Raw genomic sequence first — 23,494 nt, 5'->3', positions numbered from 1 at the left:
GAGCAACATTTTTAACCACAGGCTTGGTTCTAACCAAAGCCTGACCAAATGCCTGAACGTCTAGAATACCTGCCAGACGCTTGTGCAAAAGAATAGACAGAGTAGAAATCTGTCCTTTTAAAGAACTAGCTGACAACCCTTTTCTCAAAATCATCTTGGAGAAAAGATAATATCCTGGGAATCCGGACTTTACTCCATGAGTAACCCTTGGATTCATAACAATAAGATATTTACACCATATCTTATGTTAAATTTTCCTAGAGACAGGCTTTTATGCCTGTATTAAGGTATCAATTACTGACTCGGAGAAGCCATGCTTTGATAACATCAAGCGTTCTGTCTCCAGGCAGTCCATCTCAGATTAGTTATATTTAGATGGTTGAAAAGACCCTGAGGTAGAGGGTCCTGTCTCAGAAGCAGAGACCGTGGTGGAAAGGATGACATGTCCACCAGATCTGCATACCTGGTCCTGCGTGGCCACGCAGGCGCTGTCAAAAGCACCAAAGCACTCTCCTGCTTGATCTTGTGCAAACCCCTCCGGAGGGAATTCCCACTCCCCCGGATGAAAAGTCTGACGACTTAGAAAATCTGCCTCCCAGTTCTCAACACCTGGGATAGGGATAGCTTTTAGACAAGAGTGAGTCTCTGTCCAGTGAATTATTTTAAGACTTCTAACATTGCTAGGGAACTTCTGTTCCCCCTTGATGGTTGATGTAAGCCACAGTCGTGATATTGTCCGACTGAAATATGATGTACCTCAGAGTTGCTAACTGAGGCCAAGTCTGAAAAGCATGGAATATCGCTCCCAGTTCCAGAATATTCTTTAGAAGGAGGGTCTCCTCCTGAGTCCACTATCCCTGAGCCTTCAGGGAGTTCCAGACTGTATCCCAACCTAAAAGGCTGGCATCTGTTGTAACAATTGTCCCATCTGACCTGCGGAAGGTCATACCCTTGGACAGATGGACCCGAGATAGTCACCAGAGAAGAGAATCTCTGGTTTCTTGGTCCGGATTTAACAGGAGAACAAATCTGTGTAATCCCCGTTCCTCTGGCTGAGCATGCATAGTTGCAGTGGTCTGAAATGTAGGCGTGCAAACGGTACTATGTCCCTTGCCGCTACCATTAAGCCGATTACATTCATGTACTGAGCCACCAAAGGGCGCGGATGGAATGAAGAACACGGCAGAAATTTAGAAACTTTGACAACCTGGACTCCGTCAGGTAAATTTTAATTTCTACAAAATCTATCAGAATCCCTAGGAGGGAAACCCTTGATATTGGGGATAGAGAACTCTTTCCTTGTTCACTTTCCACCCATGCGATCTCAGAAATGCCAGTACTACGTCCGTATGAGACTTGGCAACTTGGATGTTTGACGCCTGTATCAGGATGTCGTCTAAATAAGGGGCCACTTCTATGCCCCGCGGCCTAAGGATCGCCAAAGTTACCCCAGAACCTCCATAAAGATTCTAGGGGCTGTAGTTAACCCAAAGGAAAGAGCTACAAACTGGTAATGCCTGTCTAGAAAGGCAAACCTGAAAAACCGATGGTGATCTTTATGCATCGTAATGTGAGGATAAGCATCCTTCAAATCCATTGTAGTCCTCTATTGACTCTCCTGGATCATAGTTAAGATGGTACGAATAGTTTCCATCTTAAATGATAGAATTCTAAAGAATTTGTTTAAGATCTTTTAGATCCAAAATAGGTCTGAAGGTTTCCTTTCCTTGGGAACCACAAACCGATTTGAGGAAAACTGTGTCCCTGTTCCTCTATTGGAACTGAATGGGTCACGTACACAATGCAAGAATGTCTCTTTCTTTATCTGGTTTGCAGATAAATGTGAAAGGCAAAAACTCCCCTTTTTTGGGGGGAAAGCTTTGAAATCCAGAAGATATCTCTGGGGTATAATTTCCAATGCCCAGGGATCCTGGGCATCTCTTGCCCACGCCTGGGCGAAGAATGAAGTCTGCCCCCTATAGGATCCGTTACCAGATAGGGGTCCGTTCCTCATGCTGTTTTAGAGGCAGCAGCAGGCTCCTTGACCTGCCTATCTTTGTTCCAGGTCCGGTTGTCTCCAGACCGCCTTGGACTGAGCAAAAGTTCCCTCTTATTTTGCCTTAGAGGAAGTTGATGCCACACCTGCCTTGAATTTTCGAAAGGCACGAAAATTAGGCCTTTTTTGTCCCTTGATTTGGACCTGTCCTGAGGAAGGGCATGATCTTTTCCTCCAGTGATATAAGTAATAATCTCCTTCAAACTAGGCCTGAATAGGGTCTGCCCCTTGAAGGGAAGTTAAGTAGCTTATTTATTAAAGTCACGACAGCTGACCATGATATAAGCCATAGCGCTCTGCGCGCCAGTATAGTAAAAAACAGAATTCTTAGCCGTTAGTCTAGTCAAAGGAACAAAGGCATCAGAAAACAAAGGAATTGGCTAGTTTAAGTGCTCTAAGCTTGTCAAATATATTCATCCAATGGAGCCTGTAAAGCCTCATCAAGAGACTCAAACCAGAACGCCGCAGCAGCAGTGACAGGAGCAATGCGTGCAAGGGGCTGCAGGATAAAACCTTGTTGAATAAACATTTTTTATCCATTGGATCTAAAAAAGCACAACAGTCCTCGCCAGAGGTAGTGGTACGCTTAGCTAGAGTAGAAACTCTTCTCTCCACCTTAGGAACTGTCTGCCATAAGTCCCGTGTGGTGGCAACTATTAGAAAACATTCTTCTAAAAAATAGGAGGGGAAGAGAACGGCACACCTGGTCTATCCCATTCCTTATGAAAAATTTTAGTAAACCTCTTTAGGTATTGGAAAAACATAAGTACACACCGGCACTGCATATTATTTATCCAGTCTACACAATTTTTCTGGCACTGCGATTGTACACATTCATTCAGAGCAGCTAAAGCCTCCCTGAGCAACAAGTGGAGGTTCTCAAGCATAAATTTTAAATGTAGAAATATCAGAATCAGGTTAAATCATCTTCCCTGAGTCACAAATATCACCCACAGACTAAGCATATTGTGAGGTAGTATCAGACATGGTTCTTAAAGCGTCTGTATGCTCTGTATCTACCCCCAGAGCTGTTTTGCTTTCCTTTAATTTCAGGTAGTCTGACTAATACTGCTGCCAGTGTATTATACACAACCTTTGCCATGTCTTGTAAAATAAACGCTATGGGCGCCATTGATATACTTGGCGCCATTTGAGCGTGAGTCCCTGGAGCGGGAGTCAAAGGGTCTGACACGTGGGGAGAGTTAGTCGGCATAACTTCCCCCTCGACAGAATCCTCTGGTAAAATAAACGCTATGGGTGCCCTTGATGTACTTGGCGCCATTTGAGAGTGAGTCCCTAAAGCGGGAGTCAAAGGGTCTGACACGTGGGGAGAGTTAGTCGGCATAACTTCCCCCTCGACAGAATCCTCTGGTGATAATGTTTTTAAATACAAAAAATGATCTTTATTGTTTAACATGAAATCAGTACATCTGGTACACATTCTAAAATGGGGTTCCACCATGGCTTTAAACATAATAAACACAGAGCCTCCTCTATGTTAGACATGTTAGAACTAATAAAGAGACTAGTAAGCTTGGAAAACACTTTAAATCAAGTTAACAAGCAAATATAACAAACGTTACTGTGCCTTTAAGAGAAACAAATTTTGTCAAAATTTGAAAAACAGTGAAAAAAGGCAGTAAATCAAACGAAATTTTTACAGTACATGTAATAAGTTAACAGAGCATTGCACCCACTTGCAAATGGATGATTAACCCCTTAATGCAAAAAACAGATTAAAAAAAACAAAAAAAAAAAAAACGACATTTTTTTAAACAGACACAACAAAACTGCCACAGCTGAGCTGTGGATTACCTTCCCTATGACTGTTTCTATGCAAAATTTAAGCCAGCCATGTGGAAAAATTAGGCCCCAATAAGTTTTATCACCAAACATATGTTAAAAAACTATTAAACATGCCAGCAAACGTTTTAAAACACATTCTTATAAGAGTATGTATGTCTATTAATAAGCCTGATCCAGTCGCTATCACTGCATTTAAGGCTTTACTTACATTACTTCGGTATCAGCAGTATTTTCTTAGTCAATTCCATTCCTTAGAAAAATATATTACTGCACATACCTTAGCATATATCTCTATCAATCAGCCTGGTACCAGTCGCTTTCACTGCATTTAAAGGCTGTACTTACATTACTTCGGTATCAGCAGTATTTTCTTAGTCAATTCCATTCCTTAGAAAAATATTTTACTGCACATACCTTATTTGCAGGAAAACCTGCACGCCATTCCCCCTCTGAAGTACCTTACTCCTCAGAATGTGTGAGAACAGCAACTGGATCTTAGTTACGTCTGCTAAGATCATAGAAAAAACGCAGGCAGATTCTTCTTCCAAATACTGCCTGAGATAAACTGCACACTCCGGTGCCATTTAAAAATAACAAACTTTTGATTGAAGAAATAAACTAAGTATAAAAAACCACAGACTCTCACGACCTCCTATCTATGTTGAGACTTGCAAGAGAATGACTGGTAATGGCAGTTAGGGGAGGAGCTATATAGCAGCTTTGCTGTGGGTGGACTCTTGCAGCTTCCTGTTGGGAAGGAGAATATATCCCATAAGTAATGGATGATCCGTGGACTGGATACACTTAACAAGAGAAATTGAACTTAACACCTGCATTAAAAAGAGACGGTCCCAAAGGAAAAATGAATAACAACTTATGTTAAATATATAAAGATTATAAAAATTGTAAAAACAGAATTTAGTACATATAATACAGTATTAATGAGCATTTATATTTATTCTGGACTAGTTTGAAAAATTACAGGATAATTTTAGGTACGTAAGTTGTTCATTGGTACGTTTTTTTCTAATAAGTTCATTTATATGATGCTTATTCTTCTTCCTCAAGTATTTTATATATTTTGGAAAGTATTGCTTGGTAAACCTATTGAAGTTGAAAGACTTGCTTAATATAACACAATATAAAGATACAATGTTTTATTTCTACTGATTCAATGATATCTTACCCTTTTACGAACTTGATACAGACCATGGTTCAAAATATGTTTCATGTATAAAACATCATCTGAAGAAGAAGGTTTTGCCACATTCCATCTATCATATTTTCTAAAAATTAAGAAATATAAAATCAAATGAACACATTACTTCATGTTAAACAGTCTTTGAATAATGAATACAGAAGAACATGATTTATTTTTAAAAATAAACTTTTTGCTAGTAAAATGACAAGCTTTGCATAATTGGAGCACATAATTTAAAATAATTCTAAAACTTTTGTCAGCTTATAATAAGGTTTATTGCATTGTGGCTCCATTTGAATGTTAAAAGCATTGATGTGTGTAACTTGATCTTGTTTACTTGAGGTGTTGAATTTCAAAATCCTTTAAAGGGGCATGAGACCCAAAACTTTTCTTTTATGATTCAGAAAGAGTACAATTTTAAACAACATTCCAATTTACTTCTGTTATCTAATTTCCTATTATTCTTTAGCTATCATTTGTTGAAGAAATAGCAATGGACATTTATGTAAAGCCACCAATCAATAGCTACTAAGTATATTTAGATATTCTTTTCAGCAAAGGATATCAAGAGAATGAAGCAAATTAGATGATAGAAGTAAACAAATTGCATGCTCTTTCTGAATCATGAATACAACATTTGGGCTTTATGTCCCTTTTAAGACTGTTACTCATGTTTACACATTACTTGGACAGTCATAACACTATTCAAGATAATTTTAGATTAATTATAAAAACATTACACAATTATTTTTTCTACAAAATAGCATATATGTAATATAATAACATGCATTATAGACAAAAAATATAAATAAATAAATAAGTAAATAAAATACAACTTTAATTAATTGGGTTAAAGGAAAGATATTATAAACCGTAAAAAAATGAAAAAAACGAGACAGTAAAAAAAAGAAAAAGAAACGGGAGTTGTAGGCACACAATCTAGTACTCAATTAATGTAATAACACAGTTTATTAATAGCCATTAAAATATGAACTCTGGTTCAGAAAATCTCTGTAGCCAGATAATAGGCCGATAATAAAGGGGAATAAGAAATGTTATTAGAAAAATTCTATGAAAAACTATGGCTAATTGGAAACTAACAGTTTCCCAAGTGAGGGTTAATTAGTCATAGCACTAGCAACATTCACTCATGGAAAAACAAACAAAACAGCCGTCCTTTACAACAACATGTCCTCCAAGTATTCCCGGTCGATAAACAGGAACCTCGGCATTGGTCTGGGTGGCATGTAAAAAATTACATTAGCTGCACGTATGATGTCACTAAAGGGGAGGTTTCCCAATACATTTAAATACTTGGATGTACGGAGGTCATTCAAGTATTTTATATTGAACGTACCACATTAAAAAAGGCCCATTTATGGGCAAAAACGCATCTGTGTGTTGTGAAATTGTTTGCTGATTCCGAATTTTAACATGCCCCCCAAACCGAGGTTCCTGTTTATCGTCCGGGAATACTTGGGGGACATGTTGTGGTATAGGAACGGCTGTTTTGTTTGTTTTTTTCCATGAGTGTATGTTGCTAGTGCTATGACTAATTAACTCACAGTTGGGGAACTGTTAGTTTCCGATTAGCCATAGTTTTTGATAGTTTTTTAATTTTTTTTTTATAACATTTCTTATTCCCTTTTATTATTGGCCTATTATTCAGCTACAGAGATTTTCTGAACCGGAGTTCATATTTTAATAGATATTAATAAACATGTTTTATTACATTAATTGAGTACAAGATTGTGCGCCTACAACACTTGTTTCTTTTTCTTTTCTTTTCTTTACTGTCTATCTTTTTTGGGTTTATAATATACATTAGTATATAGGGAGAGGCAGCACCTCATAGAGGAATTATTTTTATAGCGCCGCCAAATTTTGTAGCACTGGATACAATGATAGGAGTATACAATGACAAGGATTTGTGATAAAATACAACACATAACAAATAAAAACAAATCTAGTACAGGAGAAAGAGGGCCCTTCTCCGGAGAGCTCACAGTCTACAGGTTTAGGGATCAGAGACATAAGGTTGGGTTAGCTTGTCACATTGGTTGTAGTTGCAGCAGTGGGTCAGGCCGTTCATGTATTAGTTTGGTTAGGATGAGAGATGGAGAAGAGATGCTAAGCCTCTCTTAATAGGTGGGTTTTTAAGGAGCATCTGAAGCTATACAAGGTTGGAGACAGACTTATGGAGTGGGTAGAGAGTTCCAGAGGACAGGAGCACCATGTAAGAAGTCTTGGAGTCGGGAGTGGGACGTAGAGATAACAGGAGTGGAGAGACGTAGGTCAGAGGTCGACCCGAAGAGGACGGGATAGGGCATATTTCACGATGAGAGAGGAAATATAGTTGAGAGTAAGACTGTTCAGTGCTTTGTAAGTTAGGGTTAAAACTTTAAATTGTATTCTGGAGTGTATGGGGAGCCAGTGTAGAGACTGGCAGACTTCAATGTTTTATTTTAAAGTTACCTGTATTATTAAATCCCTTTAAAAATAGCAAAATTTGCCCCCTCATATGCAAACTTGTACCTTGGTTATTTTGAACTAAGATTTTTACAAAGAGTAATCCATTTGAAGAGAACATACAGTTTTATACAAGATTTATAGATGATCTTTTAATTGTTTGGAAAAATTATACTTTAAATATAGATCAGTTTATATTGTATCTTAATGACAACGATAAAAATTTTGAAATTCACGTATCAAAGTTTGCAGACAAGGATTGATTATTTAGACTTAACAATTAAAGGGGATCAAGAGAAAGTGGTAATAGACACTGAGGTTTATAGAAAAAAAAGTATCAGGGAACACAATATTAAGGACTGATTCTAGTCACCCCAACTGTGTTAAGAGAGGAATTCCCAAAGGCCAATTCATGCGCCTTAGAAGGAATTGTACAAAAGATGAAAAATACCAAGCTCAGACAAATAACCTCAAAGAGAGATTAAAGGGACAGTAAACCTTAAAAATAATGTTATATAATTCTGCACATAGTGCAGAATTATATAACATTATTTAAGTGCTATAGCTATAAATGCCTTTTTTACCTTTAATTATGTTAAAAATATGGCGCTTTTACAGACCCGCTCTCTGCTCTCTGCTGAGCGGGTCTGTTATATTTAGTCAGCGCATCGGGCCAGCTGTATAGTCACAGCCCGGCCCGACCGCGCCATAGCACTAAGTGCATGTCATGCCACCACATTTGGTAATTACAAATGTGGTGGTATGACATGCAAATCATGTGGTTATATCTAAAGGGGCGACACATTTGTCTCCACTGTTACCAAAGAGGAATTTGCAGTAAACCACCATATGAACTGCAATTCAAAATTTGTAATATACCTTATTACTTGAAAACTATGATTTAGTCAGTACACAGGTAGAACTACTCGTATGCTGAAGGATAGAATAAGAGAGCACCTCTTATCCTTAGAGAGCGATATACTGAGAACCCCAGTAGCAAAACATTTTGCACTACACGGAAGAAATATGGTTTTTGATAAACAGGACCTGGATTATATAAACACACTATTTTCCTTCCAAGCAATAGATCATATTCCGAAATTTAACACAGGTGGAAATAGAGAACGAGCTTTAAATAAAAGTGAAGTGTATTGGATATATACTTTGAAGACAGACAGTCCCTATGGCATTAATGAAATCTCAGATGTAAAGCTATACATTGGGAATTAATATTTCCTATATATTTATCTAATACAGATCCATTGAATATAATTTCTTCTTCTGTTGCTATAAAATTAGTATTGTTTATACATAGTGTTAATTTATTGTATTTATTACCTTGGTTGTAAATAGACCTTGATATAGTGTGGTACTTACTATAAAGATACATACGCCTAGATTACGAGTCTTGCGTGTATTACGAGTCAGGCAGGTACAGGTGTACCGCTCACTTTTTTTCCGCGATTTTAGCATACCGCAAATCCCCTTACATCAATTGTGTATCCTATCTTTTTAATGGGATTTTCCTAATGCCGGTATTACGATCGCTGGAAAAAGTGAGCGGTAGACCCTCTCCTGTCCAGACTCCTAACGCATTTTAAAGTCAGTAGTTGAGAGTTTTATGGGCTAACGCCGGAACATAAAGCTCTTAACTAAGGTGCTAAAAAGTACACTAACACCCATAAACTACCTATTAACCCCTAAACCGAGGCCCCCCCCACATTGGAAACACTTAACTAAAATGTTTAACCCCTAATCTGCCGACCGGACATTGCTGCCACTTTAATAAATTTATTAACCCCTAAACCGCCACACTCCCGCCTTGCAAACACTAGTTAAATTTTATTAACCCCTAATCTGCCATCCCTAACATCGCCGACACCTACCTACATTTATTAACCCCTAATCTGCCACCCCCAACGTCGCCGCTACTATATTAAAATTATTAACCACTAAACCTAAGTCTAACCCTAAGTCTAACCCCCCTAACTTAAATATAATTTAAATAACACGAAATAAAATTACTACTATTAAATAAATGAATCCTATTTAAAACTAAATACTTACCGATACAATAAACCCTAAGATAGCTACAATATAACTAATAGTTACATTGTAGCTAGCTTAGGGTTTATTTTTATTTTACAGGCAACTTTGTATTTATTTTAACAAGGTAGAATAATTATTAAATAGTTATTAACTATTTAATAACTTCCTAGTTAAAATAAGTACAAATTTACCCGTAAAATAAATCCTAACCTAAATTACAATTACACCTAACACTACACTATCATTAAATTAATTACATAAATTACCTACAATTAACTACAATTAAATAAAATAAACTAAAGTACAAAAAAACACTAAATTACAGAAAATAAAAAAAGAATTACAATTTTTTTAAACTTATTACACCTAATCTAATCCCCCTAATAAAATAAAAAAGCCCCCCAAAATAATAAAATTCCCTACCCTAAACTAAATTACAAAAAGGCCTTTTGTGGAGCATTGCCTCAAAGTAATCAGCTCTTTAACCTGTAAAAAAAAAATACAATACCCCCCAAACATTAAATCCACCACCCACACACCCAACCCTACTCTAAAACCTACCTAATCCCCCCTTAAAAAACCTAACACTGCCCCCTTGAAGATCACCCTACCATGAGCCATCTTCACCCAGCCAGGCACAAGTGGACATCCAGATGGCAGAAGTCTTTATCCGATCCAGCCAGAAGAAGATATCCAGACCGGCAGAAGACTTCATCCAAGCGGCATCTTCTATCTTCTTCCATCCGGAGCTGAGCAGGTCCATTTTGAAGACATCCGACGTGGAGCATCCTCTTCCATCCGACGGCGACTGAAGAATGAAGGTTCCTTTAAGTGACGTCATCCAAGATGGCGTCCCTTCAATTCCGATTGGCTGATAGAATCCTATCAGCCAATCGGAATTAAGGTAGGAAAATTCCTATTGGCTGATGCAATCAGCCAATAGAATTGAGCTTGCATTCTATTGGCTGATTGGAACAGCCAATAGAATGCGAGCTCAATCCTATTGGCTGATTGGATCAGCCAATAGGATTGAACTGCAATCATATTGGCTGATTGCATCAGCCAATAGGATTTTTCCTACCTTAATTTCGATTGGCTGATAGGATTCTATCAGCCAATCGGAATTGAAGGGACGCCATCTTAGATGACGTCACTTAAAGGAACCTTCATTCTTCAGTCGCCGTCAGATGGAAGAGGATGCTCCGTGTTGGATTTCTTCAAGATGGACCTGCTCTGCTCCGGATGGAAGAAGATAGAAGATGCCGCCTGGATGAAGTCTTCTGTCGGTCTGGCTGTCCTCTTCTGGCCAGATCGGATAAAGACTTCTGCCCCTCTGGACATCCACTTGTGCCCGGCTGGGTGAAGACGGCTCAAGATAGGGTGATCTTCAAGGGGGTAGTGTTAGTTTTTTTAAGGGGGGATTGGGTGGGTTTTAGAGTAGGGTTGGGTGTGTGGGTGGTGGGTTTAATGTTGGGGGTATTGTATTTTTTTTTACAGGTAAAAGAGCTGATTACTTTGGGGCAATGTCCCGCAAAAGGCACTTTTAAGGGCTATTTGTAATTTAGTGTAGGGTAGGGAATTTTATTATTTTGGGGTGCTTTTTTATTTTATTAGGGGGATTAGATTAGATGTAATTAGTTTAAAAAAATTGTAATTCTTTTTTTATTTTCTGTAATTTAGTGGGGGTTTTTTGTACTTTAGTTTATTTAATTTAATTGTAGTTAATTGTAGGTAATTTATGTAATTAATTTAATGATAGTGTTGTGTTAGGTGTAATTGTAATTTAGGTTAGGATTTATTTTACAGGTAAATTTGTACTTATTTTAACTAGGAAGTTATTAAATAGTTAATAACTATTTAATAACTATTCTACCTAGTTAAAATAAATACAAAGTTGCCTGTAAAATAAATATAAATCCTAAGCTAGATACAATGTAAATATTAGTTATATTGTAGCTAGCCTAGGGTTTATTTTACAGGTAAGTATTTAGTTTTAAATAGGAATAATTTAATTAATTATAGTAAATTTATTTATATGTATTTAAATTATATTTAAGTTAGGGGGGTGTTAGGGTTAGGGTTAGACTTAGGTTTAGGGGTTAATAAATTTATTATAGTGGCGGCGACATTGGCGGCGGCGGCAGATTAGGGGTTAATAAATGTAATATAGTTGCAGCGACATGGGGGGGCAGATTAGGGGTTAATAAATATAATGTAGGGTTCGGCGATGTTGGGGGCAGTAGATTAGGGGTTCATATGGATAATGTAGGTGGCGGCGGTGTCCGGATTAGGGGTTAATAATATAATGTAGGTGGCGCTATGTTGGGGGCGGCAGATTAGGGGTTAATAAGTGTAAGATTAGGGGTGTTTAGACTCTGGGTTCATGTTAGGGTGTTAGGTGTAGACATAAAAGTTTTTTCCCATAGGAAACAATGGTGCTGCGTTAGGAGCTGAACGCTGCTTTTTTGCATGTGATAGGTTTTTTTTCAGCCAGCTCAGACCCATTGTTTCCTATGGGGAAATCGATCATGAGCACGTTTTGCCAGCTCACCGCTACCATAAGCAACGCTGGTATTGAGGGGAGATGTGGAGCTAAATTTTGCTCAACGCTCACTTTTCTAAGGCTAACGGTGGCTTGAAGAAAACTCGTATTACCAGCGTTGTCTTAAGTGAGCGGTAAGAAAAAAAGGCTAGTTAGCACCGCACAGCCTTACCGACGAAAACTCGTAATCTAGCCAATAGGATACACTACCTGCAGTATCCAAATATTTTGACAAGGAAGTAGTAGTTGCAATTGATCTGTGTTCCTTGTTTGTAGATCTAAATATTAAATAGGATCTGGTCACCGTCATAATTTCCAACTATATAATTCCCAACTATATGATTTTCTGTCTGTTTACCTTCCCCGCTAACTCATCAAATGAAGTTAGATCTATAGGTAAATGTGGGTTTTGTCTTCAATCAATAGGGTATGTCTAAAAATTTCCTAAATACCTAGAATTACTAGTTTATAAATTCCTAATACTACTACAGTAATGTTATTGTGGAATTTAGAATATATACGACAATAAATGTCTCACTCCTTTATGTCAATTAGTTGTTTTACGAACAGTATAATAATATTGTAAGATGTAATATAATTGCAGCACTCAATCTGTTAGTATTTGTTTTTAATTGTACATGTATTCCTTTAAGCACTGTGTATGCAAATAGAACTGTTTCTTTAAACAGCGTGAAAGTGGTGTGCCTATTAAAGGAAGGTGTGTAACAGCTGTTGTTATCCATGACGAAGTGCCGTTTAGTGGCAGGAAACGCATCGGATTATGGCTGTGGTGTGATCCTGTTTTGTTTGTACACTTTGAATAAATCTTTGGAACGGTTTATCATGCTCGTCTGCCGACTGTTTTGTTACCTCATTCTTAAGAGTGTTAGAGACTGGCAGAGCAGAGCAGCTGATGTAGATCATCGAATTAGGTGGATGAGTCTAGCCGATGAATTCATAATAGATTTTGGAAGGCTATTTAGAAGTAGTTGTAAAACATGTAATTATGTCATTGAAGGGAACACTTTTAAATCAAGTGTCACCAATAAAGAGTATGACATCAGGTTTTCTCTTTCTTGTAAGTCCACACATGTTGTGTACCTCCTTACCTGTGGGGGGTGCAAAAAACAATATACAGAAAAAACAAAGAGGGCACTCAAAGATAGGGCCCTTGAACATCTCAGGGACATTGATGACCCTGATGTGTTCACATCGGTAGCTTCGCATTTTAAATTTGAACATAATGGGGATTCCTCATTGGCTCTTTTTCAAGCTATTGATCATGTACCCTGGACAAAAAGAGGTGGTGACAGGGATTATGCCCTATGTAAGAAAGAAGTGAAGTGGATCTTTTATCTACAAACTAGATCACCAGAGGGATTAAATATTGAAGCAGATGTGAATTTATTTGTTTAAATTGGTTTTAATTTAAATTTATCTAAATCATGTTAGCTTTCAAGTACCTGCTATTTATTGTCCCTGCTTTCACATAAATGCTTGTGTGGTTTTCACTCTTGCATTTATGTGACTAGCTAATAATATCCTCTTTAAAATAATATTGTGTTTAAAATGGTGTTTAAATTTGTGCTTAGAATGTTTATCACATTTCTGCTATTAAGGTATAGCTTATTCAATTTTGTGTGTCAGGTTTTAGTAATAGCCACTTAAGAGTTAACAGGAAGCTGTACTAATTAGATTGCTTGAGGCTATTTAAGAGTAGCATTAGGATATGTTAGATATGTAGTGATCAAGTGCTTTAGTCCCGCACGAAACGCGTATACTGTTTCTTTTTTGCTACTTTCTACTCACTCCGGTCCGGGAGTGAGTTATTTTTCACTTGATTGTGACTATGTCAGTATATTTTTGATTTTATACTTTTGCCCAATAAATCCTTTTTACCACATTTTGAAGTTCTTCTCGTCAGTTTTTCTGGTGCAGCCGTACTAACTGTTCTTGTATTTAGAAGTAGATTGCAATTATCAATGCGTGACAAAATGAGGGAATTAATTAGTATATTTGTAGTTTCTTTATTAAGGAATTGACGAATTCTAGAAATGTTGCGCAGGTGTGAACTGCAGGATTTGGTAAGCGCTTGTATATGTAGGTTGAATGTGAGTTCTGAGTCAAGTGTGACTCCAAGACAGCAGACCTGGGGTGAGGTGTTGAGAATAGAGTCTCCAACTGTCAGAGAAATGTCAGGTGTTGGATGTCTCGAAGAGGGGGAATAAGAAGCAGCTCAGTTTTGGACAGATTGAGTTGGAGGTAGTGTGAAGACATCCAAAAGGAAATTGCAGTTAGAAATCTGGTTGAGTAAAGAGAGAAAGATATCAGGAGAGGAAAGATAGATTTGGGTATCATCAGCATATAAGTGGTATTGGAATCCAAAGGAGGCTATAAGTTTTCCAAGGGAGGATGTATAGAGAGAGAAAATCAAGGGACCTAAGTAAGGATCAGTAGATATGTTGTTAAAGGAAACTGAAAAGGAGCGGTTTGAGAGATATGAGGCAAACCAGGAGAGGGCTGTGTCTCAGATGCCAAATTAATGTAGTAGAATTAGTAAGGAGTAGTGGCCTTTTGCTTTAGCTGATAAAAGGGCATGTGTTACTTTAGTAAGAGCGGTTCTGTTGAGTGTTTAGGGCAGAACCAGATTGTAGTGCATCAAGTAAGAAGTTAGTTGTGAGAAATTGAGTTAGCCAATTATAAACCAGTTGTTTCAATAATTTTGAAGCAAAGGGAAGTAAAGAGACCGGTTGATAGTTAGAAGGGATGGAGGGGTCAAGCGAGGGCTTTTTTAGGATTGGTATGATTGATGCATGCTTGTATGTATCAGGAAATGTGCCAGCGGTGAGAGATTGGTTAAAGAGATGAGCTAGGATAGGGAATAGTGAAGCAGAGAGAGAGAGGGAAGAAGTTGTGAAGGAATAGGGTCAAGTGGGCAGGTTGTGAAATGAGCCAAAGATAGGAGAACAGAGACTTCTTTCTCTGTTACAGGAGGTAAGTAGCATAGAGTTTTGTTAATATAAAGGGTGGGTAGGAGTGTTGGGTTTGTGGGGTCTGAGGTGCAGGTATCTTTGCTAATGATGTCAATTTTATTTTTGAAGTGATCAGCAATAATCTGAGCAGTGAGGTTGGTAGTGTGCGGGGGTGCAGGCGAACGTAGAAGGGAGTTAAAGGTTGGGAACAGCTTTCTGGGGTTGAATGCTTGAGATGACACAAGGGAGCAGAAATAGACTTGTTTGGCTAGGCGGAGCACAGAGTTGTAGGACTTAAGGATGAATTTATAATGCATGCACAGGTGCATGATTTCCTCCACTGCCGTTCAGCAGCCCGTGAACATCACTGAAGATATCTGGTCTTTTTGGTGTGCCACAGTTGCCGTCGAGTGATTGATGTACGGCGAACAGTGGAGGGTGCAGCTTTGTCAAGTGTTGATATTAGTGCCGAATTATACTGTAAAGCCACAAGGTTTGGGCAAGAGATGAATCCCATTATTGATCCCTCTTATTGGGCAATCTTTATATAGACAGTACAGTGCCTGCAATTTGCCCTTTTTTGCTAGTAGAATTAAGGATGCCATTAAATTAGGGTTTGGGAGTTATAATAGACTTAGCAATAAGATGTCAGTGAACAGTTGAAAATGCCAGTAAGGTACTGTCAAACAAAAAAGTACAGAGGAGGGTGACAAAATTGATAAGATATGAGGTATAAATTGCAATTATTTACACTGGAAAAGAGGTGCCTGAGAAGGGATATGATTTTTTATATATATATATATATATATATATATATATATATATATATATATATATATATATATATATATATATATATATATATATATATATATATATATATATATATATATATATATATAGTTTAAAAAAGCAATTATCTTCAGACCTGTTTATCAACAGTACTCTACAAAACACAAGAGACTTGAGGACTGGGGGGGGGGGGGTTTCACCTATAGCAGTTAATAGCAGTATATATAAATATATATAGTTTATAAAAGCAATTATCTTCAAACCTGTTTATCAACAGTACTCCACAAAACACAAGAGACTTGAAGACTGGGGGAATTTCACCTATAGCAGTTAATCCCCCAAAGATTAGAAGCAGGATAAAGGTCTGGGTTTGAGCCAAGAGGGGATCTTTGCGTGCTGCAGGAGCTCAGAGTTGCACTAAAAGCATACGGGTTAGCTCAGCTGACAGCTGTGTGCGCTGTGTGCATTCCAAAGTCGGATCACGCTATGGAAAGGTGTGCTAAATTTGGGGCAAAGGGTCTTCAGGTTTCCTCTGCTAATTCTTCTGATTATAGTACTATACTATCTGATTAAAGTGAAATCATAGTGAGCTAATTTAGGGCTAGATTACAAGTCAAGATTTAATTTATTGTGCGCCCATAAATGGACAAATTCCCCAATTTACGGGCACACAATATATAACCAGCCATTAAAGCTATGGAAATTAACCATTTTATAAATGTCCTCCAATTGCCGCCAAATTTATAGGCATATTTCAGCTCAATTTTTTTAAATTTATTTATTGCAAAGAACTCACACATTTGTTTTTAAAGAGATATATATCAAACAACTTAGTGATACTTAATATATTGTTTCCACTTACAAAAAATGCATTTTGGAAGTCCTCACAAGTTTAAAAAACGCCTGTCATGAAAAAACTTTTTTCCGTCTTGTGTAGGCTGCTGACATTCTCCAATCATTTTTAGTATGTAAATTAGCCACTGATAGACAGAGTGCACGCAAGCTCATCCTCATTTGCTATTTTTTACCACTAAGTGGTAGGGAGGTGTCTGATCTTCATTAAAATGCTTTTTTATTGAATATTTTTATTTATTAAAAAGGTATTAATGCAAACAATCACGTCTAAATACACATGAAGCATAAAAAAATACAAGGCTGATGAAAATTCTGAAGATCTGAACCTGATCAACAAACACTCTCCAGAGCTCTATAATAATCGAGTGGTAACCGCACACCAATCCGCTAGTAAAAGGGTAATTTCACAGTTATATACCTATATTTTATTTTTCATATTTCAATTATCCTTTCACTGGTGGCTAGGTGTATGGTTACCACCCGATTATTATAGAGCTCTGGAGAGTGTTTGTTGAGGTTCAGATCTTCAGCATTTTCATCAGCCGGATAGTTTGTTTTTTTGTGCAGGTGCATTTAGAGGGGATTATATTTCAAGATATATGCTTGTTTGTGAACTTCCAAAACACTCTCAAAATAATGCCGACGCAGTTCCCAATATGAAGCAGCGAGCAACTGCAGTGGTTTTAGGTGATAAAAGTGTAGCAGGGTAATTTGCAGAGCTCTATGTTGTGGTTTAGGGGTTAATAGTGTAACTGAGTAATTTGCAGTGGGCTTTGTGGTGGTTTAGGGGTTAATAGTGTAGCGCGGTAATTTGTGGTGAGCTATGTAGTGATTTAGGAGTTAATAGTGTAATGGGGTCATTTGCAGTGTGTTATGTGGCACTTTAGGGGTGCTTAGTGCATCTTTTTTCTCCACCCAATTTCTTTACATGGGCTTTAAATTCACGTAAAAAGTTTCAGCGGAAAATATATATGATTGCGTTCAAACGATCAAAACTTAACGTAATATGGGCGGGCATTGACACTTTACACCACTCGTAAAAAAATATGGGGAGCGTAAATTACTGCATTTTGGCAAACAAATTAGTGGTAATTTAAACACTGTTCCACTTGTAATATGGTAAAAAGTGATTGATTTAAATTACAAAATATTAAAGGAAAATATATATTCCAATTTAAGGATATGTGTGATCCGTGTGGTTTCCAAACCATATCCTTAAATTGGAATATATATTTTCCTTTAATATTTTGTAATTTAAATCAATCACTTTTTATTTTTATTCTGTTATACACAAAGTGAATTTTGTGTACTTTTTGTATCACCACTTGTAATATGGATTCAAACTCAAAAAACACCACAATCTCAAGATCATGTATGCATTACGATAGTGCACCACCATTCCATTATAGGGCAGGAGACAGGAGGGTAAAAGCTACACTTATGCTCAATGTTATGGATAATGAAGACATAATTTCTCTCCTGCTAGCATTTTTCACATTCACAGGAAGGAAGAGTGGTTATGCAGAGGTATATTTTATACTATTTATGTAATTAATGATGCAATGCATGACATCATCAATAAAGCCCAGTGAAAAAAGCTACACTTCAGAATTGTCTATATTTTAATATAGATAGAGTTTTTAAATCTTCATGACCGGGCTGGATCCTTTGTTTCTGTTCAACCATAATAAAGTCTTTTGATTTCATACGTTCCCTGTGAGTACTTTCCATTGAGTGCTTCATTTGGGAATTATGTATTGCACTATTGTGGATATCTTATTTCAGAAATTTAAAGAGGAAAAGAAAAGTGCATAAAGAATCCTCTTACCGTACAAGCATTATTCATTCATATTGCCTGAAAGAAGTTATCATGTGCTAGTAGATATAGTTTTTTTTGTTTTAGAGCAATATATTTGCAATGATTACAGTTTTTAGCAAAATAATGTAACACAAAGATGAGATCTTCAAAAAGAAATGATCTCATTTCAATGTATCCCTTGACAGCTATTAAGACCATTATACAGTGCATATTTAATATAAAATTGGTGAACACTTACTGCAAGGAAGAGTAGGATGTGTCTCTGTTTATGCCAATTTCTGTCATCTCAATAGCTTGTTTGATCTCCAACTTTTTATGAAGAGAAACAATACTTGATTTGGGCTGGTTCTCACGGATTAAAACTCTTCTTAAGAAATGGTTATCAACCTTTTTAAATCTGAAAATGATGTATTAATAAATAAAAGTCAAGTTAGATATGGAGAAGGCTATCCTGAGAACAGGACAGAGAGAGACAGGCCTTCTGCTTCACATCTAATGTAGTAATCTATGTTCTTAGATTACTACATTAGACATTGTACTTACTTTTCTTTCATTTTATAGTGTCCCCAGTGTCCACATATATCTGCTATTCCAGCTTTCACATGATCCATTAACTATATGAGAGAAATACAAATTTGTTGGAAGATGTCATTCATAACTTTAGCTTGTTTTATATGGATATCCTCCAGATATATTTCTCCTTATCAATCCTTTATTTCTATTAAAATACCTTGTACCATTAGCTTTCTAGCAGGTATCATATCTTTGATGTCTAGAACACAGTACAAATGTAAGTAAAATCAAATGGATACAAATGAAACTAGATGGAATAAACACATTTTAAGGGCATGAATTAGATATGTTTATTAGTCTGAGTTTACATCTATTGTTTCATGTAAACCAATTTTAACCCAATTGGCAAATCATGTAAAATCAATAAAAAAATTTACTCACTACAACCAGTGAGGTTTGAGAGGAATATTTTGGTATAACTTTTCTGTGCCATTCGATTAAAGTAATGGGTGTTTGATGATGTAAAACTATGTTTAGTCTGAGATAAAAAAAATTGTACTCATTAGAAGAGCATACATTTTCATACATACAGACATCAGATATCAATAATGCAGATCATAATAATAAAACATCTTTGGTAAGTAAGTTTGTTTTGATTTTTTAAATTGATTTGAAAAAAGTTGTTGCCAAAAAAGGTAAACTCCCTTAGAGCCAAAATATAATAAAATATTCTGGGTCAGAATACCAGTGACATGTTAACAGTTACTCGTGAGCGATAAGGGGTTTATTGCGGCTGTTTGCGTGCGCCTAGTTTTCTGCTCGTATTACAAGTTGAAAGTAAATGCGATTGGTTGAGCGCAATTGAAGTTAACGCACCTCGGGTTAGAGCTCTGGTTAATTGTATCTCAAAGAAACAAAAAAGTATCAAAAAACATCAAAAATACATTTCAAAGTACAGTTACACTCATAATAACACAATCTAATAAAAATTATAAAATAAATTCACAAAAAAGTTATAAAGGCTCAAAGATGTGAAGTTTTAGGTGTTAGGAAAAAATCAGGCAAAGGGCTTTAACATTGAGATCCATACATATACATGTCTAAAGGTGGATATGTATGTATTTCGCATTGCAATTGGGTGACATTATGCCATTCCTGGTGTAAAAATTCAAGCAACTCGGCTTGTAACCATCCATCTTCCTCTTGATAACATTCCAGAAGTTTTCAATGGGGTTATGGTCTGCAGATAGGGTATTGAACTGGTGATCCTCCATCCCCACCTTGATTGACTTGGCTGTGCAACATGGAGCATCATCCGGCTGGAAACAACAATCCTCAGAATTGGGGAATATTTTCAAAACAGGAGGAAGCAAGTTTTCTTCCAGGATAAACATGTATGTGACTCGATTCATGCATCCTTGAAAAAAAATAAATCTTCCCAATACAGACCATCTCCTCTGAGTCTAGTTTTGAGCTTTTCCCAACACTTGGTCATCTAATGGTTAGACAGAGACCTGAAGAGGCCTACAAGCCACAGTGTCTTGCACCTATTGTAAAATTTGGTGGAGGATCAGTGATGATCTGAGGTATTTCAACAAGGCTGGAAACTGGCAGATTTCTTTTTTTGGAGGACACCTTAATCATGTCATGTAAAATGTTATCCTTGAAGAAAACTTGCTTCCTTCTGCTCTGACAATGTCCCCCAACTTTGATGACTGTTTTTTCCAGCAGGGCAATGCTCCATGCTACACTACGAGGTCAATCAAGGTGTGGACGGAGTACCACAAGATCAAGACACTGTTATGTCTAGCCCAATATCCAGACCTGAACCGCTTTGAAAACCTCTGGAATGTGATCAAGAGGAAGATGGATGATCACAAGCCATCAAACAAAGCCGATCCGCTTGAATTTCTGCACCAGCAATGTAAAAGGCTGGTGGAGAACATGCCATGACACATGAAAGCTGTGCTTTAAAATCAGGGTATTCCACCAAATGTTGATTTCGGAACTCTTCCTAAGTTAAAACATTAGTATTGTGTTGTTTAAAAATTAATATGAACTTGTTTTGTTTGCATTATTCAAGGTCTAAAAACACTGCACACTTTTTTATTTCTGTGACCAGTTATTTTCTTCAAATAAATGCTCTAAATCAGCGGTCACCAACCAGTGGTCTGTGGACAACTGGGGGTCCATGAGAAGATGTTAGTGGTCCTTGACACCATCAAGCTGGAATTAATCTCCTCTGATGGTGTCACCCCCATCGAGCCGCAAATCCCTACAGTGCCTGGCTGGACATCAGTGAAAACCGAAGGAGGAGTTAAATTACAATCTCCCTACGCACGTTGCATAGTACTGCGCAACTTGCGTAGCTAGATTGTATTTTTAACTCCTCCCACCTGGCACACTGCTCAGAGGAAGATGCTTCCATTCTAAATCTAGCAGAGGTTGATATAGTCTTGGCTTGAAATAGTGGAATTAAAGTATATAAAAAAGAAAATCTTAAAAAAAAAATTCTCTCTTATATTTCATTTATTTTCTTCCCTTTACCAGTCTCTTTGTAGTAGTTTTTCTAATTCCTTCAGATGGACTTAAATCACTGTTTGTCTTCCACCAACTTCTTTTTTTTAAAATTAAATATGAATTATTTTTAATTCAGCTGGAATGGCGCACAAAGTAATTCCATCTGAATTCCAGTAATTGCCATCCAGCAGATCAGCCATATCCCACCAGTATTATAGTAATTGCAAGTAACATCAGTTGTGGTTAGCTCACATCCACATTGAGAGCTTTCTGATATAAACTTCATATATGACTCCAGTGTCTGTCCATGTTCATAAGTAGTTTTGAATAATTCCTAACTGGGGAGTTAACTTTGAAGTCTTCTGGTTCTTTTTTTCCCACTTTCTGCCTCTCTTTTTCCAGCTCAAAAGTTGTCACTCAGTCTTCATCTGTTTTGGAAGTATTCTTTCAGTTCTGTCATTAAGTTAGTTAATTCCAAAAAATAAATCTTAAAAATGTGTCAATATATACATAATGTAAACTTAGATATGATTATGATAGTTATGATTATACTAGTTATGTACAGCTAATCGTATTGAACTCGCATTCTATTGGCTGATCGGAACAGCCAATAGAATGCAAGCTCAATCTGATTGGCTGATTGGATCAGCCAATAGGATTGAACTTGAATCTGATTGGCTGATTCCATCAGCCAATCAGAATTTTCCTACCTTAATTCCGATTGGCTGATAGAATCCTATCAGCCAATCGGAATTCGAGGGACGCCATCTTGGATGATGTCCCTTAAAGGAACCTTCATTCTGTGTTAAGACGTCGGAAGAAGAGGATGGATCTGCGCCGGAGGTCTTGAAGATGGAGCCGCTCGTCGTTGGATGGAAGAAGATAGAAGATGCCGCTTGGATGAAGATGTCTACCGGTCCGGATCTCCTCTTCTGCCCGGATAGGATGAAGACTTCTGCCCGATGATGGACCTCTTCAGCCGCCGCTTGGATCAAGACTTCAGCCCGATGATGGACGTCTTCAGCCCCCGCTTGGGCTTGGATGAAGACTTCGGAGCCTGGACCGATCGGTGATACCCGGTGTGGTGAAGATAAGGTAGGAAGATCTTCAGGGGCTTAGTGTTAGGTTTATTTAAGGGGGGTTTGGGTTAGATTAGGGGTATGTGGGTGGTGGGTTGTAATGTTGGGGGGGTATTGTATGTTTTTTTTTACAGGCAAAAGAGCTGAATTCTTTGGGGCATGCCCCGCAAAAGGCCCGGTAAGGTAAAAGAGCTTTTCTATTTGTATTTTAGAATAGGGTAGGGCATTTTTTTATTTTGGGGGGCTTTGTTATTTTATTAGGGGTCTTAGAGTAGGTGTTATTAGCTTAAAATTGTTGGAATATTTTTATAATGTTTGTAAATATTTTTTTATTTTTTGTAACTTATTTATTTTTTTATTTTTTGTACTTTAGTTAGTTTATGTAATTGTATTTATTTGTAGGTATTTGTATGTAATTAATTTATTGATAGTGTTAGGTTTAATTGTAACTTAGGTTAGGATTTATTTTACAGGTAATTTTGTAATTATTTTAACTAGGTAACTATTAAATAGTTATTAACTATTTAATAGCTATTGTACCTGGTTAAAATAAATACAAAGTTGTCTGTAAAATAAATATTAATCCTAAAATAGCTACAATATAATTATAATTTATATTGTAGCTATATTAGGATTTATTTTACAGGTAAGTATTTAGCTTTAAATAGGAATAATTTATTTAATAAGAGTTAATTTATTTTGTTAGATTTAAATTATATTTAACTTAGGGGGTTGTTAGTGTTAGGGTTAGACTTAGCTTTAGGGGTTAATACATTTATTATAATGTTGGCGAGGTCCGGTCGGCAGATTAGGGGTTAATA

At 36.9% G+C, this 23,494-nt stretch overlaps 1 protein-coding gene across 1 annotated transcript in view; it reads right to left on the bottom strand.

The window, feature by feature from the left end:
* The window catches only part of SLC9A4 (solute carrier family 9 member A4), a 126,678-nt gene that overhangs the window by 20,315 nt on the left and 82,869 nt on the right, over positions 1-23,494 (bottom strand). The window contains exons 7-9 of the mRNA XM_053705449.1: positions 19,105-19,175; positions 18,800-18,958; positions 5,049-5,148 (exon numbers count right to left, since the gene is read on the bottom strand). Of these exons, the coding sequence (XP_053561424.1) occupies positions 5,049-5,148; positions 18,800-18,958; positions 19,105-19,175 (330 nt within the window). The remainder of the gene's footprint in view (positions 1-5,048; positions 5,149-18,799; positions 18,959-19,104; positions 19,176-23,494) is intronic.

The sequence above is a fragment of the Bombina bombina genome, chromosome 3 (genome assembly GCF_027579735.1).
Source record: "Bombina bombina isolate aBomBom1 chromosome 3, aBomBom1.pri, whole genome shotgun sequence".
NCBI classification, from domain to species: Eukaryota; Metazoa; Chordata; class Amphibia; order Anura; family Bombinatoridae; genus Bombina; species Bombina bombina.
This window is presented reverse-complemented; position numbering and strand designations above follow the sequence as displayed.